Here is a 23,299-nt window from a genome sequence, read left to right as displayed (position 1 = left end):
TTGTTAGACTTCTTACTGTGTTTACCCCAGTCCAACGCCGGCACCTCCACATCATCAAAATATTAACCAGACTTCAGTTTGTCAATTTCTAAAATAATTTGTCATCTAGGTAATATATTTGCTTAATCAATGAAAAATTTCCAGTTTAAGTTCAGTATTCTTAGGAGGGTACTTTAAAATTAAATGCTACAAAGAAATATCAAAAACTCAACCATCGATAAAATAGTCTAGTTGGCTTGTTTCTATTTAAGTGGATTATTGTTGTCTTTCTATTGGGAACAAATTTTCAATTCTTTAAAAGTGTTCACAAATGCTTAGAAGCACTTAAGTTGCCGTGGTTGCTGATGAATAAGTGTGGAACTTGTACTTCTGGTGCCCCAGGACAAATGTGTGTGATGCTGTGTGCTGAAGAGAAATGGGATGCATGTTTGTAGCTGCAATGTTCACACACACACACACACACACACACCACACACACACGGTAAGTCGCAGGGACTAAACACTTTCCCATTGGCAAGCAAAAATTAAAGACGTGCCTTCACCGGTGTCGTATGTATTCTGATGTAAGCCTGTAATGTATTGTGCAATGTGGAGGAGACCTGAACAGGTGATGGGAAAGGAAACAACTCCAAACCGAATTTCATGCTGGACCAAAATAAACAAATTATATACAAATCATTCCCATCAAATTGGTTCCAGGGCTATAGGAAATAGACAGGGAAGTGGGATTAGCTGAGCTACTCATGCAGAGAGTGGGCATGACAAACTGAATGGCCTGCTGTACTGTAATCATTCTTTAGTAGTATTTACATGCAAATATGTTGGGCTAAAAACTAGTGTTACCTCATGTTATGAACTGTACACATTGCATCAATGTTGAATGCACCGCACGTGACATTTTTGATAAAGTAGCCATGAAAGACTTGTGGTAATGTCAGATATGCAAACTGTTGTATGTGCTGTTATAACATACCATTAATGTGTTCTGGTGTGTTTTTCTTTTTTGTTTGCAGCTTCTTACATGCCTGGAATGCCAGCTGGAGTTGCACCATATCCATCTGGCCACACCAATGCTGGGTATGATTCATATTTACCAGAGCTGTAATGCAGACTTGTATTTTAAAACTATTTATGTATTTATTTGTGTTCTATATTTGGATGCATAATCCAGCCTTAAGCAGAATACTGATGAAGTACTACATTGTTGCTTGTAAAACTGAAGTACCTCCTATCTGTTCGGCTGACCATCAAAGATATATGGTACTGTTTGAATGAGATTAAACAGTCCAGTAGTCAATCCTTCAATGAAGGCTAGACTCCCCATATTTTGTACAAAATAAATAATAAATCACTGGCAATATCTGTTTCTAAAATAATTCAGCCTGATCCTATAGGATAATTTTAACAGCAGATAGTATTTTAGAACCGGTCTCAGTGAAAACAAATCTAAATCTTCAAGAGTCAGAGACCAGGAAGAAGACACTTGGTTAGTACTAAGATGACATTCTCTTGAGACACGACAACCCGGGTTTTCTGCTATGAAAGTGGGATCTACTCTCAGTAACCAGTATTGAGAATAGAAGCATTAATTTCTCCTGTCGGAACTCTGATCCTTTCTTTGAAAACCGCGTCATCGGCACCATAGGTACCCTTTGCAATATCAATCTGGTTTTTAAATATTCAGTCCTGGGATGTGTCTCCCTATCCCTAATTGCTCTTGAGAAGGTGGTGGTGAGCCATATGGTGAAGGTGCTCCAACAACGCTGTAAGGTAGGGAGTTCTAGGATTTTGACCCAGTGACAATGAATAAACAGCTGTATACTCGAGTCAGGTTGGTGTGTGACTTGGGGAACCTGGAAGTCGTGGTGTTCCCATGCACCTAAAGTTTATTTATTAGTATTACAAGTAAGTTTACATTAACACTGCAGTGAAGTTACTGTAAAACTCCCTAGTCGCCACACTCTGGCACCTGTTCGGATACACTGAAGGAGAATTTAGCATGGCCAGTGCACCTAACCAGCACTTGCTTCTTCTAATTGTCCTTTGCGGTGATGGAGATGGTGACTTTGGGAGATGCAGTTAAAGAAGTTTTGGTGAGTTGCTACCATGTGTCTCAGAGATGGTAGACACTGAAGTCACAGTACACTGATGATGGATGGAGTAGATGTTTAGACTGGTGGATGAGATGTCAATCAAGTGGACTGTATTGTCCTGAGCTTCTTGAATATTTTTGCAGTTATATTAGCATTAGAATTAGGAGCAGGAGTAGGCCGCTTGGTTTTCCCAATTACTTGCTGTATATTAGCCTGTTACGATTCATGCACTAGGACACCCGGATCCCTCTGCATCTCAGTGCAATGCCACCTCTCCCCATTTAGATAACATGTTACTTTTTTATTATTCCTGCCAAATGAATAATTTTCCACCTTCCTATATTATACTTTATTTGCCAGGTCTTTGCCCACTCATCTAACCTATCTATATCCTTACAAAGCCTCCTTGTGTACCCTTCACATGTTACTATCCAACCTATCTTTGTGTCATCAGCAAATTTAAAAACCATATCTTTGGTCCTTCATCCAAATCATTTATCTAAATTGTAACAAGTTGAGGCCCTGGCACTAATCCCTGTTGCACATCACTCGTTACATCTTGCCAACCAAGCTTCTATCCATGCAATATGTTACCCCCTACACTAGGAGCTTTTATTTTTCACAATCTTTGATGCGGCATCTGATCAAAAGAATGTCTATTGGAAATTTTAAGAACAGTACATCCACTGGTTCCCAATTATCTACACATTATTTCTTTAAAGAGCTCCACTAGATTTGCTAAATATGATTTCCCTTTCACAAAACCATGTTGACTATAACTGATTACCCACATTTTTCCAAATACCCTGCTGTGACTCTTTAATAATGACTTATAACAATTCCCAATGACATATTAAGCTAACTGGCCTGTATCTTCCTGCTTTCTCTCTTCCTTTTTGAACAAAAGAGTCACATTCTCTCTTTCCTAATCTAATGGAACCTTCCCCGAATCTAGGGAATTTTGGAAAATAATCCATTGTATTAACTATTTCACTAGCGACTTCTTTTAAGATCATAGGATGAAGTCCATCTGGCCCAGGGATTTGTTTGCCCGCAGCTCCAATGATTTTCTCAGTAACACTACCCTAGTGATTGTAATTTTCCTGAGTTCTTCCATTCCTTCCATTTCCTGATTTACAGCTATTTCTGGGATGTTGCGTGTTTCCGCAAAATAAAGTTCCTCAGCTACCTCTTTATTTTCCATTATCAACTCTCCAGATTCACTTTCTACAGGACCAATGCTTGCTTCGTTAACTTTCCCTTTTTGGTTATCTGTAAAAAATTCTTGCTACCTGTCTTTATATTTCTAGCTATCTTTATTTCTTACTCTAATTTTTCTCTCTATCAATCTTTTAATCATTCTTTGTTGTTTTTATATTCTGTCCAATCTCCTGACCCGCTGCCAATCTTTGCTCAATTGTATGTTTTTCTTTAAGTTTGATACTAGTTAACCACGAATGGTGAGTCCTCCCTTTGGAATTTTCCTTTCTTGTTGGAATGTATCTATTCTGTGTGTTCTGAAATATCCTCTTCAAGGCCCACCATTGGATCTATCCCTTAATCTAATTTGCCAGTTCACTTTAGCTAGCTCTGCTTAGATGCCCTTGTAATTGTCCTTATTTAATTTAAAGTACTAGTTTTGGACCCACTCGTCTCTCCCTCAAACTGAATGAAAAATTCAATTATATTATGATTGCTGCTACCTAGGGGTACCTTTACATTGAGGTCATTGATTAACCTTGTCTTGTTGCACAATACCAGGCCTAGTTTAGCCTGCTCTCAGTTGGTGGCACAATGTGTTGGTCTGAGACAGTATCCTGAGAACATAGTGAATTCCTCATCTTGGCTACCATTGCCCATCAGATTTTCCCAGTCTAAATGCAGATTAAAATCCCCCATGATTATCACCGCATCTTTCTCTCAGGCTCCCATTACTTCATATTTTATACCCTGTCCTACTGTATGATTACTGTTTGGGTGCCTGTACACCACTCCCACAATTGACTTCTAGTCTTTATCATTTCTTATCTCTACCCAATCTATTTTTATGTCTTGATTTCCTGAACTTAGATTATCTCTCTTTAATGTGCTGATACCATCATTAATTGAAGCTGTCCATGACTAAATGCAAGAAAACCTGGACAATACCCAGGCTTAGGCTGACAAGCACACAAGTGCCAACAATGACCATCTCCAACAAGAAAGAATCTAACCATCCTTTCTTGACATTCAGTGGCATTACCATCTCTGAATCTCCCACTATCAATATCTTGGGGGTTACTATTGACCAGAAACTGAACTAAACTAGCCATATAAATACTATGCTACAAGAGCAGGTCCGAGACTAGGAATCCCGTGGCAAGTAACTCACCTCCCCAAAGCCTGTCCACTATCTACAAGGCACAAGTAAGGAGTGTGATTGAGTATTCTCCACTTGCCAGGATGAGTGCATAAAGCTAACCTTCCCTTAGGGAAGGAAATCTGCCGTCCTTGCCTGATCTGGCCAACATGTGACTCCAGGGCCACAGCAATGTGATTGACTCTCCACTACCCTCTAAAATGGCCTAGCGAGCCATTCAGTTCAAGGGCAACTAGGGATGGACAATAAATATTGGCGAGCCAGCGACGCCCATGTCCCACGAACGAATCAAAAAAAAGTTGTTGCATGATTGAGGAGCATGAGGATCTGCCACTTGACCCATCCTGAGATAATGCATTTGACTGAATACATGTTTTCACTAGTCCTACATAATTCCTTGAAGTGCAGAAGTTTAAATAAGTCGATTTTGACAGATATATTAAGATACAGTGAATTGCACTCATTTGGGAAATTCCTGATCTTAATCAAAATATTATTATTATGCCTACAGTTGAGAGATGAAAGGAAAAGTTCAGTTTCTGACTTCATTACAACAACTGTTTGCATTTTAATTTTAGGTGCAGGAATGTAGTACTTGCAGCAGGTTCTGGAGCTGATCCAGCATCTGCCTGGAATGATAATGTAAGCTACAGTTAGATTAGCATTTGGAGATCTTGCCTGTGATGATAGTAGGCTTATTGAATAAATTACTTTTCAAAAGGTGAAATCTGTGTCTTATTTTCCAGTTACTGTGCGTTCATGTGCTTTGATTATGCTGTTAGAGGCTGCAATAAAAACAGTCCGTGTTTGTTATGCAGCCAAATATTGTGTAGCCGTTAGGTCCTTCTATCTTAACAGAATCTTTCATGATGTTTCTCTGACAGCTACTAAATGCCAGATGCTCATGCATTGCGCTTGTACTCAGCACTTCACACTATTTCTCTTTTGTCATGGTTTTGTGGTGCAACAGTTGTTTCATTCCTTCCTTTTCTCCTTCCTGTTTCCAGTGGGTTTCCTGGATATCCATATCCCCATTCAGCCTCGTATCCTCCAACCACAGGCACTGCACAGCATCCTCCATATCCTTCTGCAGGTGGTGGTAAGAGATAAGGAGCACTTCATTTTATAGGTTAAATATCTGGAAATAACATTGTTGTAATAACTTGGTAGAAATGTGATTAAATATTAATCTATTTTTGAGTTCATGACATGTTTCTTGTCAAAAAGTGCATGTACTCGGGTTATTTAGGTCATGATGGAAGGAAAAGGTTTCACAGCTGCATTCAGTTTTGGCAATTGTTGGAACTGATCTCAACCAATGACGGTTGTTAAAGTTTTTTCCACTAATTTTCTCAACGGATAGCACTTTCTGGGGTTCCATTGGTGCAGTATCTCTCCAGCATCCTGACAAGTGAGCATTTATCATTCTTGAATCCAGACAATGAGTGTTTGCTGACTATTTGATGTGTAGGGCACCACAGTAAAACTTGATAACCACATATTTATTTCACCTTACACAGAGACACAGACACACACACAGACACAGAGACACACACTCACACGCAGGCAAACGCACGCAGGCATGCACACGCATGCCCACAGACACACACACCCGCGCACACGAACACACACCCGCACATGTGCGCGTACAGGGACGCACGCGTGCGCAAACACGGACATACATGCACACACATGGGGACGCAGGCGCACATGCACACACGGACACGTGCGCGCACACATAGGGACACGCGCGCGCACATACACACAGACGCACGCACATGGAGACGCGCGCGCACACAGACACGCACGCGCGCGCACACAGACACGCACGCGCGCGCACACAGGCACGCGCGCGCGCACAGACACGCACGCGCGCACAGACACGCACGCGCGCACAGACACGCACGCGCGCACAGACACGCGCGCGCACACAGACACGCACACGCGCGCACGCAGACACGCGCGCGCACGCAGACGCGCACGCGCGCGCACGCAGACGCGCGCGCACGCAGACACGCACGCGCGCGCACGCAGACACGCGCGCGCACGCAGACACGCACGCGCGCGCACACAGACACGCACGCGCGCGCACACAGACACGCACGCGCGCGCACACAGACATGCACACGGAGGCGTGCCGACGTGCATACGGAAACACGTGCGCGCGCGCATAGAGGCGCGCACACAGGGAAACGCACGCGCGGAGACATGCGCACACGGAGACGTGCGCGCACGGAGACGCGCGCGCACGGAGACGCGCGCGCGTACGGAGACGCGCGTCTGTGGGCATGCGTGTGCATGCCTGCGTGCGTTTGCCTGCGTGTGAGTGTGTGTCTCTGTGTCTGTGTGTGTGTCTGTGTCTCTGTGTAAGGTGAAATAAATATGTGGTTATCAAGTTTTACTGTGGTGCCCTACACATCAAATAGTCACAGACGCGCGCGCGCACAGACACGCGCAGACACATGCACAGACACACCCAAACACGCACAGACACACACCCAGACACGCGCAGACACGCACAGACACACGCAGACACACCCAGACACACGCACAGACACGCACAGACACACGCAGACACGCACAGACACACCCAGACACGCGCAGACACGCAAAGACGCACCCAGACATGCACAGACACACGCACAGACACACACGCACAGACGCACACGCACAGACGCACACGCACAGACGCACACGCACAGACGCACACGCACAGACGCACACGCGGAGACGCACACGCGGAGACGCACACAGGGACACGCACACAGGGACACGCACACAGGGACACGCACACAGGGACACGCACACAGGGACACGCACACAGGGACACGCACACAGGGACACGCACACAGGGACACGCACACAGGGACACGCACACACACGGAGACATTCAGACACACGGAGACATTCAGACACACGGAGACTATCTTGACTTGGATCAACAGTATTTGAATTTTTGAAACACGGAGGCACACACAGTCTCGGGGTCCCAAGTCCTATTATGATGTACTCTGACTGAAGCGAAGCTAACTCAGCACAGTCTAGGGATCAAATCCACGACCTTCTGATTTATATGGTGAAACACTTAACATAAGACCATTGAGAGAGCTTCTTAATGTCACTGTGCTATATCGGGAACTGAAACCTTAGCTGACTACTGGCTTCCAACAGATCATGCATCGGGAGCCTTATTAAGGTTAACAGAAAGGAATCTTCTATATTTGCTGACTCTTAAAAAAAGGTTGAGACACTTCTCTTCAGCTAGCTGCCAGTATAATACTGCACTAGGACACTTGTTTCTCATTCTTACACAAAGCACTGTATAATGTACAGAAATCCCGATTGAGATTCCTCAGAGTATAAAGTCAGCAGTTCTAAGTAACTTTATTTTGCACATTTATTAGTGATAGCTTTTGTTTGAATGGAAAATCATAGTCATTCCATGAATTTGTTTACTATAAATTCATTTAAAAATTAAGCTCCTATTCCTAACCCTCTTTCCAGTAGCCTGCAATCCCCTCCCCCACTTATCATTGTGTAGGTGTCCACAGACGTTGTCTTATGAAGAAAGATGAGAGGTTGGGCCTATAACATCGGCGTTTAGAAGAAAGAGGGGTGAGTGAGAATTCTCACAACACCAGGTTAAAGTCCAACAGGTTTATTTGGTAGCACGAGCTTTTGGGGCGTTGCCCCTTCATCAGGTGAGTGAAGGGTTCGGTTCACAAACAGGACATATATAGGCAAAGACTCAGTTACAAGAAAATGGTTGGAATGCGAGTCTTTCAAATTCCAACCATTATTTTGTAATTGAGTTTGTGTCTATATATGCCCTGTTTGTGAACTGAACTCTTCACTCGCCTGATGAAGGGGCAGTGCTCTGAAAGCTCGTGCTACCAAATAAACCTGTTGGACTTTGACCTGTGAGACTACCTACTGTGTCTACCCCAGTCCAACGCCGGCAACTCCACATCATTATTGGAACACGTAAGATTTTGAGGGACATGACAGGATAGATGCTGAGAGGATCTTTCCCCTCCTGAGGGAATCTAGAACAAGGAAGCATAGTTTCTGAATACGAGTTCATCTTTAAGATGTAGTTGAGGAGAAAATTCTTCAATCAGAGTTTTATAATGGAATTCTCTATCCTAGACCATTATAGATATTCAAGGCTGAGATAGCCAGATTTTTGAATGATAAGAGAATCTGGAGTTATGGGGACAGGCTGGAAACTGGAATTGAGGACAAGATCTAGTAAATGATATTGAATGGGTGGATCAGGCTCCTGCTATTTCTTAAGTTCTTGCAAGTACTTTTCTCGTCAGACTGGAAATTTACTGACAAAGTACAAATAAGTTATTTAAATGTCTTTAACTTTCAGTGTTTGATTTAATTCTATCTTGACTTGGACAACAGTATTTGAATTACTATTTTTTCTATATATTGACCATTTCACAGTTTAGAAACTAAAAGTTTGTGCCAACCATATCGTTTTCAAATTTTTCATTTCTTGCAACGTGCTGCTTTTAACGGTCAAAGTGACTTTATTGCCTTTCGTAGGCCTTAAAACTTCTGAATCTTCGCTCACTTCTCTGAAGAGTTAATCGAGGATAAGTTCAAAATGGAAAAATAACGGGTGTTATCTGCATCTCTCTTGAATTTTGAAATGACTAATAAAGAGGATTCAAAATGGCAATTTTGCAATCTGCTCTAAATTTCAAAGACAGTAGATTGAGGTTTGCAACGATGTTTTTTATCGACAGTTCCTTGAACCATCTGTCAGATTCCATGGTGTTTAGGCCAACATACAGTTTGTATTACAGGTCCTGCCAGAGACGGCACCATCACTGAGGACACGATTCGTGCTTCTTTGATCTCTGCAGTTAGTGATAAACTGCGCTGGCGGATGAAAGAAGAAATGGATCGTGCTCAGGCTGAACTTGATGCCCTCAAACGAACAGAAGAAGACTTAAAAAAAGGCCACCAGAAGCTGGAGGCGATGGTTAATCAGTTGGACCAAGAAACGGTAAGACTGAGCCACGGAAGAGAATTGCTAAGTGTTTCAAAGCCAGTAATCTAACATAATAGTAACAGGTCTCATCATCAACACCACAAGACACAGACAAGAGAGACCATCTCAAACGTTGAATTAATTTCCATGTGTGTATTTGGTCAGTGATTGGTGAAAGAGCCTCCTTTTTTTGTAGAGAGATCTAAATCTCGGTATGTATAATAATTAATGTCTGAAGTGTGACCTATAATTTGGAACATACCACATCACTCCACTCTCAGCATACGTGTTTGATGACGCTGATATCAGCAAAATACCCTGGCTACAGACTAAAGGAAAATTTCTTAACTTTCCCCTTTCCTTTTCCAGATTGCCTCACACCTTGGGGTCCAATTTCATGATTGCTTTGTTAGATTGCTAACCTCTTCTTCACTGTACATGCCATACATCAAAAAGGTTTCCTCAGAGTTATTGGATTAATATGGGCATTACTTAGGGTAGCATCATCAAAGCACAGTTCTGATTAATCACCTGATCTTGAAATTTATCTCATGAATAACCACCTCCTTGATTTAAAAGTTATATTCCTGTAATATATCTACTGCACACCATTTTATAAAATTCTGATTGCTCTGGCTGTTGTACTGTTTGAGCTTTCATTGACTCAAAGCTTATCATTTTCCCAGAATGAGGTCGACAAGAATATTGAAATATTACGGAAAAAGGACGATGAGCTGAGCATTGCACTGGAGAAAATGGAAAGTCAGTCTGAAAACAATGACATTGATGAAGTGGTTGTGCCAACAGCACCCCTCTACAAACAGATTCTTAATCTTTATGCAGAGGAGAATGCCATTGAGGACACCATTTTCTACCTGGGTGAAGCACTGAGACGTGATGTCATTGACCTGGAAGTCTTCTTGAAGGTAATTAAAGTCTGAACTGATGTGATTATCTCTTTCTTCCCCCTCTTACAGGGTCTCAGTACACCGAACATATGAATGTCTAAAGTGGTCATATTATATTCCTGTATTGGGGATGGAGTCATGATGTGGAGATGCCGGCGTTGGACTGGGGTAAACACAGTAAGAGTTTTAACAACACCGGGTTAAAGTCCAACAGGTTTATTTGGTAGCAAATGCCATTAGCTTTCGGAGCGCTGCTCCTTCGTCAGATGGAGTGGATATGTGCTCTCAGACAGGGCATACAGAGACAAAAAATCAAGTTACAGAATACTGATTAGAATGCGAATCTTTACAGCTAATCAGGTCTTAAAGATACAGACAATGCGAGTGGAGGGAGCATTAGGCACAGGTTAAAGAAATGTGTATTGTCTCCAGACAGGACAGCTAGTGAGATTCTGCAAGTCCAGGAGGCAAGCTGTGGGGGTTACCAATAGTGTGACATGAACCCAACATCCCAGTTGAGGCTGTCCTCATGTGTGCGGAACTTGGCTATCAGTTTCTGCTCAGCGACTCTGCGCTGTCGTGTGTCGTGAAGGCCGCCTTGGAGAACGCTTACCCGAAGATCAGAGGCTGAATGCCCGTGACCGCTGAAGTGCTCCCCCACAGGAAGAGAACAGTCTTGCCTGGTGATTGTCGAGCGGTGTTCATTCATCTGTTGTCGTAGCGTCTGCATGGTTTCCCCAATGTACCATGCCTCGGGACATCCTTTCCTGCAGCGTATCAGGTAGACAACGTTGGCCGAGTTGCAAGAGTAAGTACCGTGTACCTGGTAGATGGTGTTCTCACGTGAGATGATGGCATCCGTGTCGATGATCTGGCACGTCTTGCAGAGGTTGCTGTGGCAGGGTTGTGTGGTGTCGTGGTCACTGTTCTCCTGAAGGCTGGGTAGTTTGCTGCGGACAATGGTCTGTTTGAGGTTGTGCGATTGTTTGAAGGCAAGAAGTGGGAGTGTGGGGATGGCCTTGGCGAGATGTTCGTCTTCATCAATGACATGTTGAAGGCTCCGGAGGAGATGCCGTAGCTTCTCTGCTCCGGGGAATTACTGGACGACGAAGGGTACTCTGTCCACCGTGTCCCGTGTTTGTCTTCTGAGGAGGTCGGTGCGGTTTTTCGCTGTGGCGCGTTGGAACTGTCGATCGATGAGTCTACCAGGTACACCATCTACCAGGTACACGGTACCTACTGGGATTCTGCTGATGGCATTTAATAGATGCAGGAAAGTAGAATTTCCGGCAGAAGGTGATCTAAGCACAAGAATCTTCCTCATCTCCAGAAATGCTTTGGTTTAAAGGACATTGAAGGAATCACACATCATGATGGGAGTCTGCTTCCTGAATGCTTTGTGTTAAGAGTTTACACTATCGGTAACCCCCACAGCTTGCCTCCTGGACTTGCAGAATCTCACTGGCTGTCCTGTCTGGAGACAATACACATTTCTTTAACCTGTGCCTAATGCTCCCTCCACTCACATTGTCTGTATCTTTAAGACCTGATTAGCTGTAAAGATTCGCATTCTAATCAGTATTCTGTAACTTGATTTTTTGTCTCTGTATGCCCTGTTTGAGAGCAGATATCCACTCCATCTGACGAAGGAGCTAATGGCATTTGCTACCAAATAAACCTGTTGGACTTTAACCTGGTGTTGTTAAAACTCTTATTGGGGATGGAGAGCAGACAACGATTGTTGAAACCACATGGTTTCACAACTTGAATCTGAAATTACAGAACAGGTTGAAGCAATCGCGTTTCTGCACTGCTGTCTTACTGGATGTAAATACCAACTCTGAATGAACTCAGTCACAGACATTCCTGAGTCCCCCGGACTGAAATAACTGCAGGAGTTCCAAACTTGCTGGCGCCTTGTTTGAGTGAGTGGACTGTATCTGTTGTAATGAGGTCCACTAGCCCCCCCCTCGGTCCAACATTGTGACCAGTGCTCAGTCTGAACTCTGGCTTTTCGGGAACAGTGCTGTGTGAACATCCCTGATATTTGTCGACTTCCTCCGTGGGAGAAATTGTGAGAGCAGATGTTTGCCTAAAGGGGATGTTGTTTGTCTAAAATGGATGTTTGAGAAATATACATCCAAAGTCTGTAGTTCTCCTTTTTCCTGTCATTTTCAGGGAGAGATAAGAGACCATATTCTGTACAATACATCAATGTAATTAAATATTGCAGTATGTAAAGTGCCTGCCATGTGTCCTCTAAGGACTGTAATTCCTTTACCATGTCTGAGCTTGTTAGCACATGCTTTGATCTAACTGAGCTGTTGGTTTGTTAGAAAGTTGTGTAATTAGTAGTTGAGGTTTAAGTAGATTTATGATAAATGAAAATTAGATTAGATTGAAAAAAACCACTATTACTGAGTTAATTTTCCTTCCACACAGATGTGTTATCAAATTAGCTTTAGTGTGTATTGTCTTAACATCTCCGTTTGTTACTCTATTCTGGTTCTGGCTTATCCACTGTGTACAACAAAACTATTTTTAAAAATTATTTTGGGGTGGGGGAGATATTTTCACAAGATACTCTCTAGATGAGGATTTGTCTAGTTTCTGTTTTCTTCCTCATGCATTCTCTGAGCTCATCGTGTTCATGATGCCCATTTCCTGCTCCCTTAACCCTATTCCCAATGAAATGCTGGCCATCAAACTTTTATTGTCACCCATATTAAATTATATTGTTAATGGTGTTTTGTCCTCAGTTCCTGCCCCCTCTCCTTCAAATCTGCTTTATTACCCCTCGCCACAAAAAAAATCCTTGATCCCTCTTTTCTTGCAAACACTAGTCCTATCTCGTTGAATGGCGAAGCAGATTAAATGGGCTGAATGGCCTACTTTTGCTCCTAGGACTTATAGTCTTATCTCCAACTTCCTTTTCCTCTTCAAGTCCATATTGTTGCCTATCAAATCCATGCCTCCTCTGAATCCCTCCATTCAGTTTTCTGCCCCGCCATGATACCAAAGCTGCTCTTATCGATCCTCTGCAGCTGAGACAAAAATAAACTGTCCCTCCTTGTCCTACTTGACCTGTCCGCAACCGTGGCAGGTTTGACCACACCATCCTCCTCCAACTCCTGCCAGTTGTCTTCCAGCTGGAAAGAACTGCACTCGCCAGGTTCCATTCTTACCTGTCTAATGGTAGCCAGAGAATCACCTTTAATGGATTCTCCACCTCTGGTGTCCCCCTCCTATTTCATTCAGCATACTGTCCCCAATTACATCATCTGAAAACGCAGCATCAGTTTCCACATGTACACCAATGGCACCCAGCTCTACCTCCCCACCATCCCTCTTAACCCCCTCCACTCTCTAGATTGTAGACTGCTTGTCCTACATCTCATTCTGGATGAGCAGAAATAGTATTCAGCTAAATATTAGGAAGACTGAAACTGATGTCTGGGGCCCTCATCACAAACTACAGTTCCTTGCCACTGACTGCATCCTTCTCCAGCAAGTATCTGGAGGCTAAACGAGACTGTTCGCAACCTTGGTGAGATGAGCTTCCACCCACATAACTACACCATCAATAAAACTGCCTCCATAACCTCACCCAATTCTGCACCTGATTGAATTCATCAGCTGCTGAAACCCTCAACCATGCCTTTGTCATGTCTAGATTTAACTATTCCAACACACTGCTGGCTGGCCTCCCACTTTCTACCCTCCGACACTTTGCTGCCCACATACTAACTCAACCATCACTCCTGTGTTTAATGATCTGCTGGTAAAGCAATGCCATGATTTTTAAATTTGCTTCCTTGTTTTCAAATCGCTTAATGGCCTCGCCTCCCCCTGTTGTTGTAATGGCTTCCAGCCCCACAACCCTCCTCTAGTTTGTTTGCCCATTATGTTAACTCTGCATTCTCTGGATACCAATACTTCTGCCCTTGAAAATGGGTTTACTGACTTTACTCTATCAAAGCCCTTCATGATTTTGAAAACTTTTGTTAAATTTCCATCAACCAACAGGGGCTGCATGGCGGCACAGTGGTTAGCACTGCTGCCTCACAGTGCCAGGGACCCGGGTTCAATTCCGGCCTCGGGTCACTGTTTAGAGTTTGCACGTTCTTCCCATATCTGTGTGGGTTTCCTCCGGGTGCTCCGGTTTCCTCCCACACTCCAAAGATCTGTAGGCTAGGTGGATTGGCAATGCTAAGTTGCCCCTTAATCCCCCTGACACTAACGGGGAAAATGTATGGGGTTACGGGGATAGGACCTGGATGGGATGTGGTTGGTGCAGGCTCGATAGGCTGAATGGCCTCCTTCTGTACTGTAGGATTCTATGATTCACTACAAAGAGAACATCCCCAGTTTCTCTGCTCTCTCTGTTTGTAACAACTGTTTTAACAAACGGAAATTATTGTCCCCAATTTAGGGGAGCATTTATATCTCAGCCATTCACAATTGCAGCTAAGCTAAGAATTTCAGATTTTCAAAATAGATTTACAGATGAAATGGTTAGGGAATCCTATTTGGGAAAATTAAGGACTTTGGAGCATCGCGGGAAGGGAGTGTATACACATTGAACCTTTTAATAAGTTACAGATCAGGGAGAGTTTATGTACACAATTCAGCTGCTGTCACATTTTTGATCGGTGAGAGATTATGAAGCTGTTCATATGGTACTGATCGGGAGAGGTTTTGTACACATTGGAGCTGCTCATGCCATACTGTTCGGAAGCAAGTATAAAGTCTAAAGGGATCTGGGTATTTGTTCGTGAGTCACTGAAAGATAGCATGAGGTGCAGCAACCAATTAAGGTGGCAAATAGTATGTTGGTCTTTATTGCAAGATGATTTGAGTACAGGAGTAAGCAAGTCTTGCTGCAATTGTAGAATTTTGGTGCAACTGCACCTGGGGTATTGTGTGTAGTTTTGGTCTCCTTACCTAAGGAAGGATATACTGGTCACAGGGGGAGTACAATGAAGGTTCACCAGACTAATCCCTGGGGTGGTGGCAATGTCATCTGAGGAGAAATTGAAGAAGAAGGAGTGATCTCATCGAAGAAAATTCTTCCAGGGCTTGGCAGTGCTGATGCAGGAAGAATGTTTCTCCATTTAGAACTGAGATGAGGAGAAACTTTGTCAGTCAGTGGTTGGTGAATCTTGGAATTTTCTATCCAAGAGGACTGTAGAGTCTCAGTCTTTGAGAATGTTAAAAGCATAGGTTGATAGGTTTCTAGATAACCTTGATGCATCAAGGGATATGGCTACTGGGGAAAGGTGGCATTGGGATCAAAGAACCACCATGATCCAGTTATGGGCCAAGTGGGCTAGTCCTTTCTTATGTTCTGAGCTGCTCTCTCAGTACTGATGAGAAGAGAATCTATAGTGCAGCTGTTCTCTCAGTACTGATTGGGAGAGGTTGTGTACACAGTGAAGTTCACAATACTGATTGGAAGGGAATATCATTACAGTCCAGCTGCTCTCTCAGAACTGATCAGAAAGCATTGTCATTTTCATTAGCACTAACATCGCTGAATCCGCCACCAGCAACATCCCGAGGGTTATCATTGACCAGAAACTAGCCAGATAAATAGAGCAGGTCAGAGGATAGGAATCCTGCAGTGAGTAACTTACCTCCTGACTGCCCAAATCTGTTCACCATCTACAAGGCACAAGTCAGGAGTGTGATGGAATGCACTGTATTGTCTGGATGAGTGCAGCTCCAACAACACTCAAGCAGAACAGATTGGGGAGGGGTTATGTACATAATGGGGCTGTTCGAACAGTATTGATTGGGGAGGGGTTGTATTCACATTGGGGCTGTTCGAACAGTATTGATTGGGGAGGGGTTATGTACATATTGGGGCTGTTCGAACAGTATTGATTGGGGATGGGTTGTGTACATATTGGGGCTGTTTGTGCAGTACAGGTTGGGAAAAGATTGTGCATATATTGGGGTTGTTTGTACGCAGTTTGGGAAGAGATTGTGTATATATTGGGGCTGTTTGTTTAGTATAGATTGGAAGAGGTTATGTACATATTGGGGCTGTTCGTACAGATTGGGAAAAGGTTATATACATATTGGGGATGTTTGTACAGTATAGATTGGGGAGAGGTTATGTACAGAGTTGGGTTGTTCACAGTACTGTGTTGGAGGTGATGTAGAAGCATTTCGAGAAGCACCAGAAGTTGAAGACTGTCCCCACGATGATCATTACCTGCCCCAGTGAGCCTCATAGTTAGCCTTTTTTGATTCATTCATGGGATGTGGATCTGGGCCAGCATTTGTTGCCCATCCCTGAGGACATTTAAGAGTCAACCACATTGCTCTGGATCTGCAGTCACATGTAGGCCACAGCAGATGGCAAATTTCCTTCCCTAAAGGACGTTAGTGAACCAGGTGGGTTTTTGTGACAATCGACAATGATTTTATGGCTATCATTAGACTTTTAATTTCAGATTTTATTTCTTGGGGGATTTGAAGCCGGGTCCCAGAGCATTACCCCGGGTCTATAGATTAATAGTTCGGCAGCAATACCACTACACCACCGCCTCCCCCCTTGAAGAATTGAATATTTTGGGATGACAAATTTGTTTGGGAAGATTACTCCTGATAGTCCGAAAGACGTGCTGGTTAGGTGCATTGGCCATGCCAAATCCTCCCTCTGTACCCGAGCAGGTGCCGGAGTGTGGCGACCTGGGGATTTTCACAGTAACTTCATTGCAGTGTTAATGTAAGCCTACTTGTGACACTAATAAATAAACTTTAAACTTTCATTGGGTTCACCTTAATGTTTGGTAATTCACTGGTTTTGGACAGTTGTGACATGTTGTTGCTGTTAAGGTTTGTAATTGTGATGGTCTGTTGGGAGATCCATTATTCTAAATCCCTCTCTTCCACCATCCTAAAAAAATGCTGATGTTTATGCTAAATTGAGTTTTAGAAATTGAGAAATTGACAGTGCAGACATTTGTTTTGTTTCTGTGTTCTGCTTAACTTCGATGTTTGCAATGTTTTGTCTTGAAGCTTGCTTTCTGTATCAAAACATTTAGATAAGCTTCAGTTAGGTAAACACGACCACTGAGCAAAACGCACAGTCTGTTTTGTTTGTGACATAAATAACACATTGGTCAGTATACAGGTGTTTCCCTAGACACTATTCGTAAGGCATCTCCACAGAATAATTTCTCTGCTTTAATGGTTCCATCCAGATATAACAGGACTATGGTTCTTCAAGTCAGAGGCTGTATTCTCCATCTGTGCCTGACCAAAATAATTCAATGCAAAAGCAAAATTCTGCAGAAGCTTAAATCAGAAATAAATAAAAACAGAAAATGCTGGAAATACTCAATGTCAGGCAGCATCTGTGGAGAAAGAAGCAGTATTCAAGTGTCATGTTGGTGACCTTTTCTCAGGAAAAAATTAGAGACCTAACAGGTTTAAGCAAGTGTACAGATTGGGAAGGGAGAGACATTGAAGAGAGCAAAATCTCGAGTGGGTGGTTGGTTTGCAAAATGCCTCTTGTCGGTCTGCAAGCTTGACTCCCAGGTTCCCATCATCTGTGATTTAATTCTGTGCAAAATTCCCACTGGCCATCTTCTCTTTGATCTTCTACACTACAAACTCAACCGAAGCTTGAGAAACAGCATCTCACCTTTCAATTTGGCACTTTACAACTTTCCAGACTCCGCATTGAGCTCAACTATTAGAGATCATAGTGCATGCTCCATTTTCTTTTGGATGGCAGCTTTTGCCGATGACTGCTTTTCTCATTCACACCTCTAGACCCAATTTTTGTTTCTTTACTTGTCCCATTACTATCACCTCATGCATGGCATTATCATCCTTTTCAATCTATCCTTGCTTTACCCCTTCACTGACCTTCCTTTTGTTCTCCCTTCACTCGTCCCAATTCATCCCACCTCTGACTTGTTTAAGAAATATAAAAGTAGGAAAGTCTTGCAACGACTTTACAGAGCATTGGTGAGGTCACACCTGTTGTACGGTCCCTACAAACAGCCCCAATGTGTACACAACCCTTTTCCAATCAGTATTGTACGAAAAACCCCAACGCAAATACAACCCCATCTCAATCTGTACTGTATGAGTAGCCCTAATATGTACGCAACCACTACCCAATCTGTACTCTTCAAACAGCCCCAATGTGAATACAACCCCTCCTCAGTCACTATTTCCAGTGCACCACCACACCCACCTTAGCACTCCTTGACTCTGAGGTCCAACAGATACTCCACTTGATCGCTTGCCCACCAACCAATGCTGCTAGCTTCACACCTACCTCTCACTGCCTCTAGCTATGGCAGGCACAACAACCAAAAACAGTGACATACAATCATTGAGCTTCTGCCCTCTCTCTCTCTTGAAGGACAAGGTGGCACCCAATAGATGGGAGTAAAGTAGAACCAGCAAAGGACAAGAACACCTGCATCTTTTGACCACTATCAAGAGACTCTTGGCATCACTCTTGGCATCATAGGACCAGCGGCACTAGAATCAGTCATCTGATGTTGCTAAGAACATTATGGGGCAGTATGTTCCTGCTTAATACCACTTCTCAACTCCCAGCTGGCTCTTATCTTTAGATCTGGCATAGTGAACAAGGATCTCTTGCTTTTCACCCACCATCAATCTGATTTTCTGTTTCCAGATACCCAAAAACTTTGCCCTGGCCAGTCACAGCAGCTTGAGGATGAGTAGGAGAACAGCAGCACAGCACCGATAAAGTGGCCCCATCACTTCTTCTGGCCCTCGAGATCATCAGCTCAGATAGGCATTTAGAGACTATTATAGAATTAGCATTCATATATGGTAAATCACCAGTATGTGAGGGCTGCAGTCTCACCAGGAGTTAAAGGACGGTTTGCCAGCTCACCAGGTGGTGTGGCCACAGATGAATTCTGTCACTGGGGACTTAGATGAAGACCTCAATGGGACAGCATGCAGATAAGCCCTAGATAAGCCTGCACACTGAAATTCTGGGTGCATTGACAGATCTGCTAAACAGCTTCCTGTCTTTGTTATAGAGCATGAAGGAATCTGACAGAATTGGTTGGGGACATTGTGCACAGCTACCCCTTTCTGTAGCTTTTACTCCACCTCATGCTACAAACTTGGGTAGTGCCACTGCTGCCCCCAGACCTGTTGCAGTCTTTGTGTGGACAGGTCATTTAATATTCTGCCATCATAGGGAAGACACAGCAATACTTCCTGCCAAATCCACCAATTACAAAAACACTCCACCTTACTTCCAGGCACTTCGCAACAGCAGATATTTTTCAAAATTAATCTACCTACACATTGGTGTTTTGACCTTTTAAATACATGGTGCAGGGTCCATCTTGCAGCTGAGCTTTCAATCTTTGTAGAGTGATGTACACATTTGTTCAATGGACCTGTGTGGTCCTTAGGAAGTCCACTGTCACATCAGCTGGGAGGACTATCTATCCTCCAGGTAGTGCCAAAACATTTGCTTCTAACGCAAGTATGGAAAACCAATGCAAGTGTCCTTCTGATGGAGGCTTGCCATGTCAGAAGTAACTGGAGGCACAACCGCAGGGAAACCTTCATGTCCATTGTTTCTGGGCAATACCCAAGGGATGTAGCAAACCAGTCAATTTAAATACAAGAATGTTGTGGATTTTATTTATTCACATGTTCGTTTGGCAGCTTTATCAGTTTAAAAAAGCACATTAAATTGAGCATTCCATCAGAAGGAATTGGGACAATAAGCTCAGGAGGCTCCATGAATGGTCAGCATTAAACCACCACATAACATCCAGGAAAAGCTGTGTCCTGTCAGTTCACAACCAGTGCATTTTTTAATATTCCTAACTTGGGTGCAATTACGTTAATTACTGTGTATTTTACAATGTGTCAATGCTATTTTACTATTTCAGATAATGGACAAATAAAAGTTGTATTCTATAGCTTGTTGCCTTATTGCTCGAGGTTGAGATCCCCCGTTGTAACTGGGACAAACTTACTGAAAATACAGTTGAGTCCCAGTGGAGAATTTTCATCTCAAATACAAGGAGCATGTGATGAGCTCAGTTGCCATTCTAGGGATTTTAAGAACAGCCTACCCCTCTAACTAGATACAACACACTATCTGCTTTTGAACCACAGTTTGCAGACTTCAATTTTCTAATTCAATACCACTGCAGAAGTCACTAATTGTTTTTACTCCTCTCCACAGCACGTGCGACTCTTGTCTCGTAAACAGTTCCAGCTTCGAGCATTGATGCAGAAAGCAAGAAAAACAGCTGGTCTTAGTGACTTGTACTGAGCCATTCTTTGTGACTATAGAGTCAGGTCTGACTTACTTTCTCTCATTTGTCTTTGCAGTTAACCAGTTTCATAGAAAAATACTAAATTATTGCATATTCCAACTAAATTATGTTGACTTTCTGATTGCGATGTTTCCTTTCCTTTTAAAAAAGATTTTTTTGTTGAGGGACTTTGTATTTACCTGTAACCTTCAGGAGCAGCAATTAGGAATTGGAATAAAGATTCTTTAAATTCCAAACATATTGACAGCTATATTGTGTTGGGGAATTTTATCTAAGTTATTCTTTTTAATCGTTGCAGTTTTTAAAAAAAGTCACTTTGATCATGGTCTTTGATGAAGCCGCTTCGCTCCTTATCCAAGACATTTGCCATGATGTCGAAATGTACTTCATTACCTCCAGAAATAGAAGGAATAGGTCAGACAGCCCATTACCCAGTAAGAGGCAGAGGGGGAAATTGGATTTAAAAACCTGTGTGAAAGGAGTTGTTTCGGATCTACTGTCCTATGACTGTACCAATGAACATGCTTGACCCGTATTATTTTGAATAGATGGAAGTGACAAGTTTTCTGTTGCTATACCATTTGATTCAATAGCATATGATTCTCCAGCTCTGTGGGACTTCCCTATGTCAGTCCAAACAGTACACTTTTGAACAGAGAATGAGTGAAAATGTCATCCAATTCCATGTTGAGTAAAGCAGATTCATTTCAGGCCACTGCCCACTTACACCATCAGCCTCCTAGGTTATACACTCAAACTAAATCTTGAGCATGCAAAACCTTGAATTCTCTAACGATCTGAACTTCAAACATCACAACTTAGTAAATTATCAGAGCTCCTTCCACTTCAGCAACATGATTCACCTTTGCCCAATCACTTCCTCAACACTTACCAATATTTGTCATCTCAACTCAATTTCTTCAATTCCTTCCATAAACTCCAACTTGTCTGAAATTCTTCTTGCTTACGTTCTGTGCCATGCAAGTTGCACTTTCTCACTGCACTTTGTTCCTACTGCCTTTGTGGCTATTGCTTTGAGTTTTATGATCTTCCATGTTCCCTTCAAGTATCTTGGCCTCACCTAATACTCCAGTTCTCAAATACTGCTCCCACCTCTGCCCATTGATTGTTTTTTTTGGCTCAGGCCTGTAACTCTATTCCTCCACACCTTTTACCCGCCATCGATAGTAATACCAGCACTGCTTCAGCTCTTCTCACCAGAGAACCCTCATTCTAAATCTTTCACTTTTGTCCCTCAGTTTTGTCTCTCTAAATATATTTGGTCTCTAATGTGATTTTGCAGCTGGCTATGTCCTGTAACTTTACTGATCCGTAAGGGTAACATACAGCAAAATATCAAATAACAGGTCAACATCATTCAAAATTAGAGCGCAGACCATTTGTTTCCCATACTGCTGTCTATAGAAATAGGGTTAAATCTAAAAACACATTAATAGTGACGGAAGGAGTCCATATCGTAGGATCGATATCACACTTATTATGAAACATTACTTACAAGGAGATTTATTAGTTACTTTGTACTGGTCAACATGGAGGTGAATTGGTTTTGTAACATTGTGAACCTGGGATTGGTAAGAAGCCAGTAATTGATGTCAGTGTAAATTTGAATGCATGCGGTCCTCTGGTTTACACCACAAATTGCAACTCGGAGATTTTCAGGAACCAATGTTTTAAGTCGGAACAGATTTTCCCATAGGAACAATGGTATAAGCAGGGGCTTGGTCCCTGAGCCAAGGCCAGAAATCACTCGGGGCCCCCGGCAGTGCTAAATGGTCTCAACTCTAGCCCGATCAAGTTGCCAAAGCAACTGTTGATGCATGTTTGAGCACAGGTTTCTCGGGTTAGTGTGGAGGGTACAATGCAGTCATCAATCTGTTAGTTGCCTGTTTCATCTTGAACTTCTGCATGTTTGAACACATACTAAATACAACATAAACATTAAATGCCGTAAAATTACATTGTTTTGCTTTTAAATTACTTTGCTACACATTTCCAACCTAAAAGATGGTTTGACCTATCCAATCATACTGGTGGGTGTTGCAGCACATCAGTGCGTACATATGAACGTGCTGGTGTGGAAATGAGGTGTCAACTTATAAATGTTAAGTGCCATTTGTTGTAACTCAAATGTCGTAAAATCAAGGACTGCCTGTGTACTACAATCTCCATGTATTGAACACAATGTTCCTTTGAATGCTGAAAGATTGCTGGCATATGACACTTAGATCTGTTAGCCATATACTCACTTTATACAGGTGGCAAGGATAGCATCCATTTACTGTCCAACCAATAACTTATATTGCATTCAATGTTTCAAGGCACTTTAAGGGGGGTTCAACTCCTGAGTTGAAGAAACAAGGGAGGATATGGTTGAAGCGATGGAGCAATAGATGAAGTTTGAGTGTAAGGAAAGAAATAGTAGTTTCAAAATGGAATTCCATTGTATCGGGATGCAGTGACTGAAAGGTAATGACCAGACAATGGAGGCCACTGGAATGGAATGTACCAGCAGGAAAAGGTGGGACGTGAGTTCCGACAGGCATAGACCAGAAATTAACATTGTTTCTCTCTCCATAGATGCTGCCAGACCTGCTAAG

The 23,299-nt window shown here is 42.8% G+C and overlaps 1 protein-coding gene across 1 annotated transcript in view; it reads left to right on the top strand.

The window, feature by feature from the left end:
- tsg101a (tumor susceptibility 101a) overlaps positions 1-20,921 on the top strand; it is a 61,484-nt gene extending 40,563 nt beyond the window's left edge. Inside the window, exons 6-10 of the mRNA XM_078220518.1 lie at positions 1,014-1,077; positions 5,460-5,551; positions 9,273-9,475; positions 10,147-10,386; positions 20,588-20,921. Coding sequence (XP_078076644.1) covers positions 1,014-1,077; positions 5,460-5,551; positions 9,273-9,475; positions 10,147-10,386; positions 20,588-20,677 — 689 coding nt within the window. The 3' untranslated portion in view covers positions 20,678-20,921. The remainder of the gene's footprint in view (positions 1-1,013; positions 1,078-5,459; positions 5,552-9,272; positions 9,476-10,146; positions 10,387-20,587) is intronic.
- Positions 20,922-23,299: the final 2,378 nt, after the last annotated feature.

This window comes from Mustelus asterias, chromosome 9, assembly GCF_964213995.1.
Source record: "Mustelus asterias chromosome 9, sMusAst1.hap1.1, whole genome shotgun sequence".
Classification (NCBI taxonomy): domain Eukaryota; kingdom Metazoa; phylum Chordata; class Chondrichthyes; order Carcharhiniformes; family Triakidae; genus Mustelus; species Mustelus asterias.
This window is presented reverse-complemented; position numbering and strand designations above follow the sequence as displayed.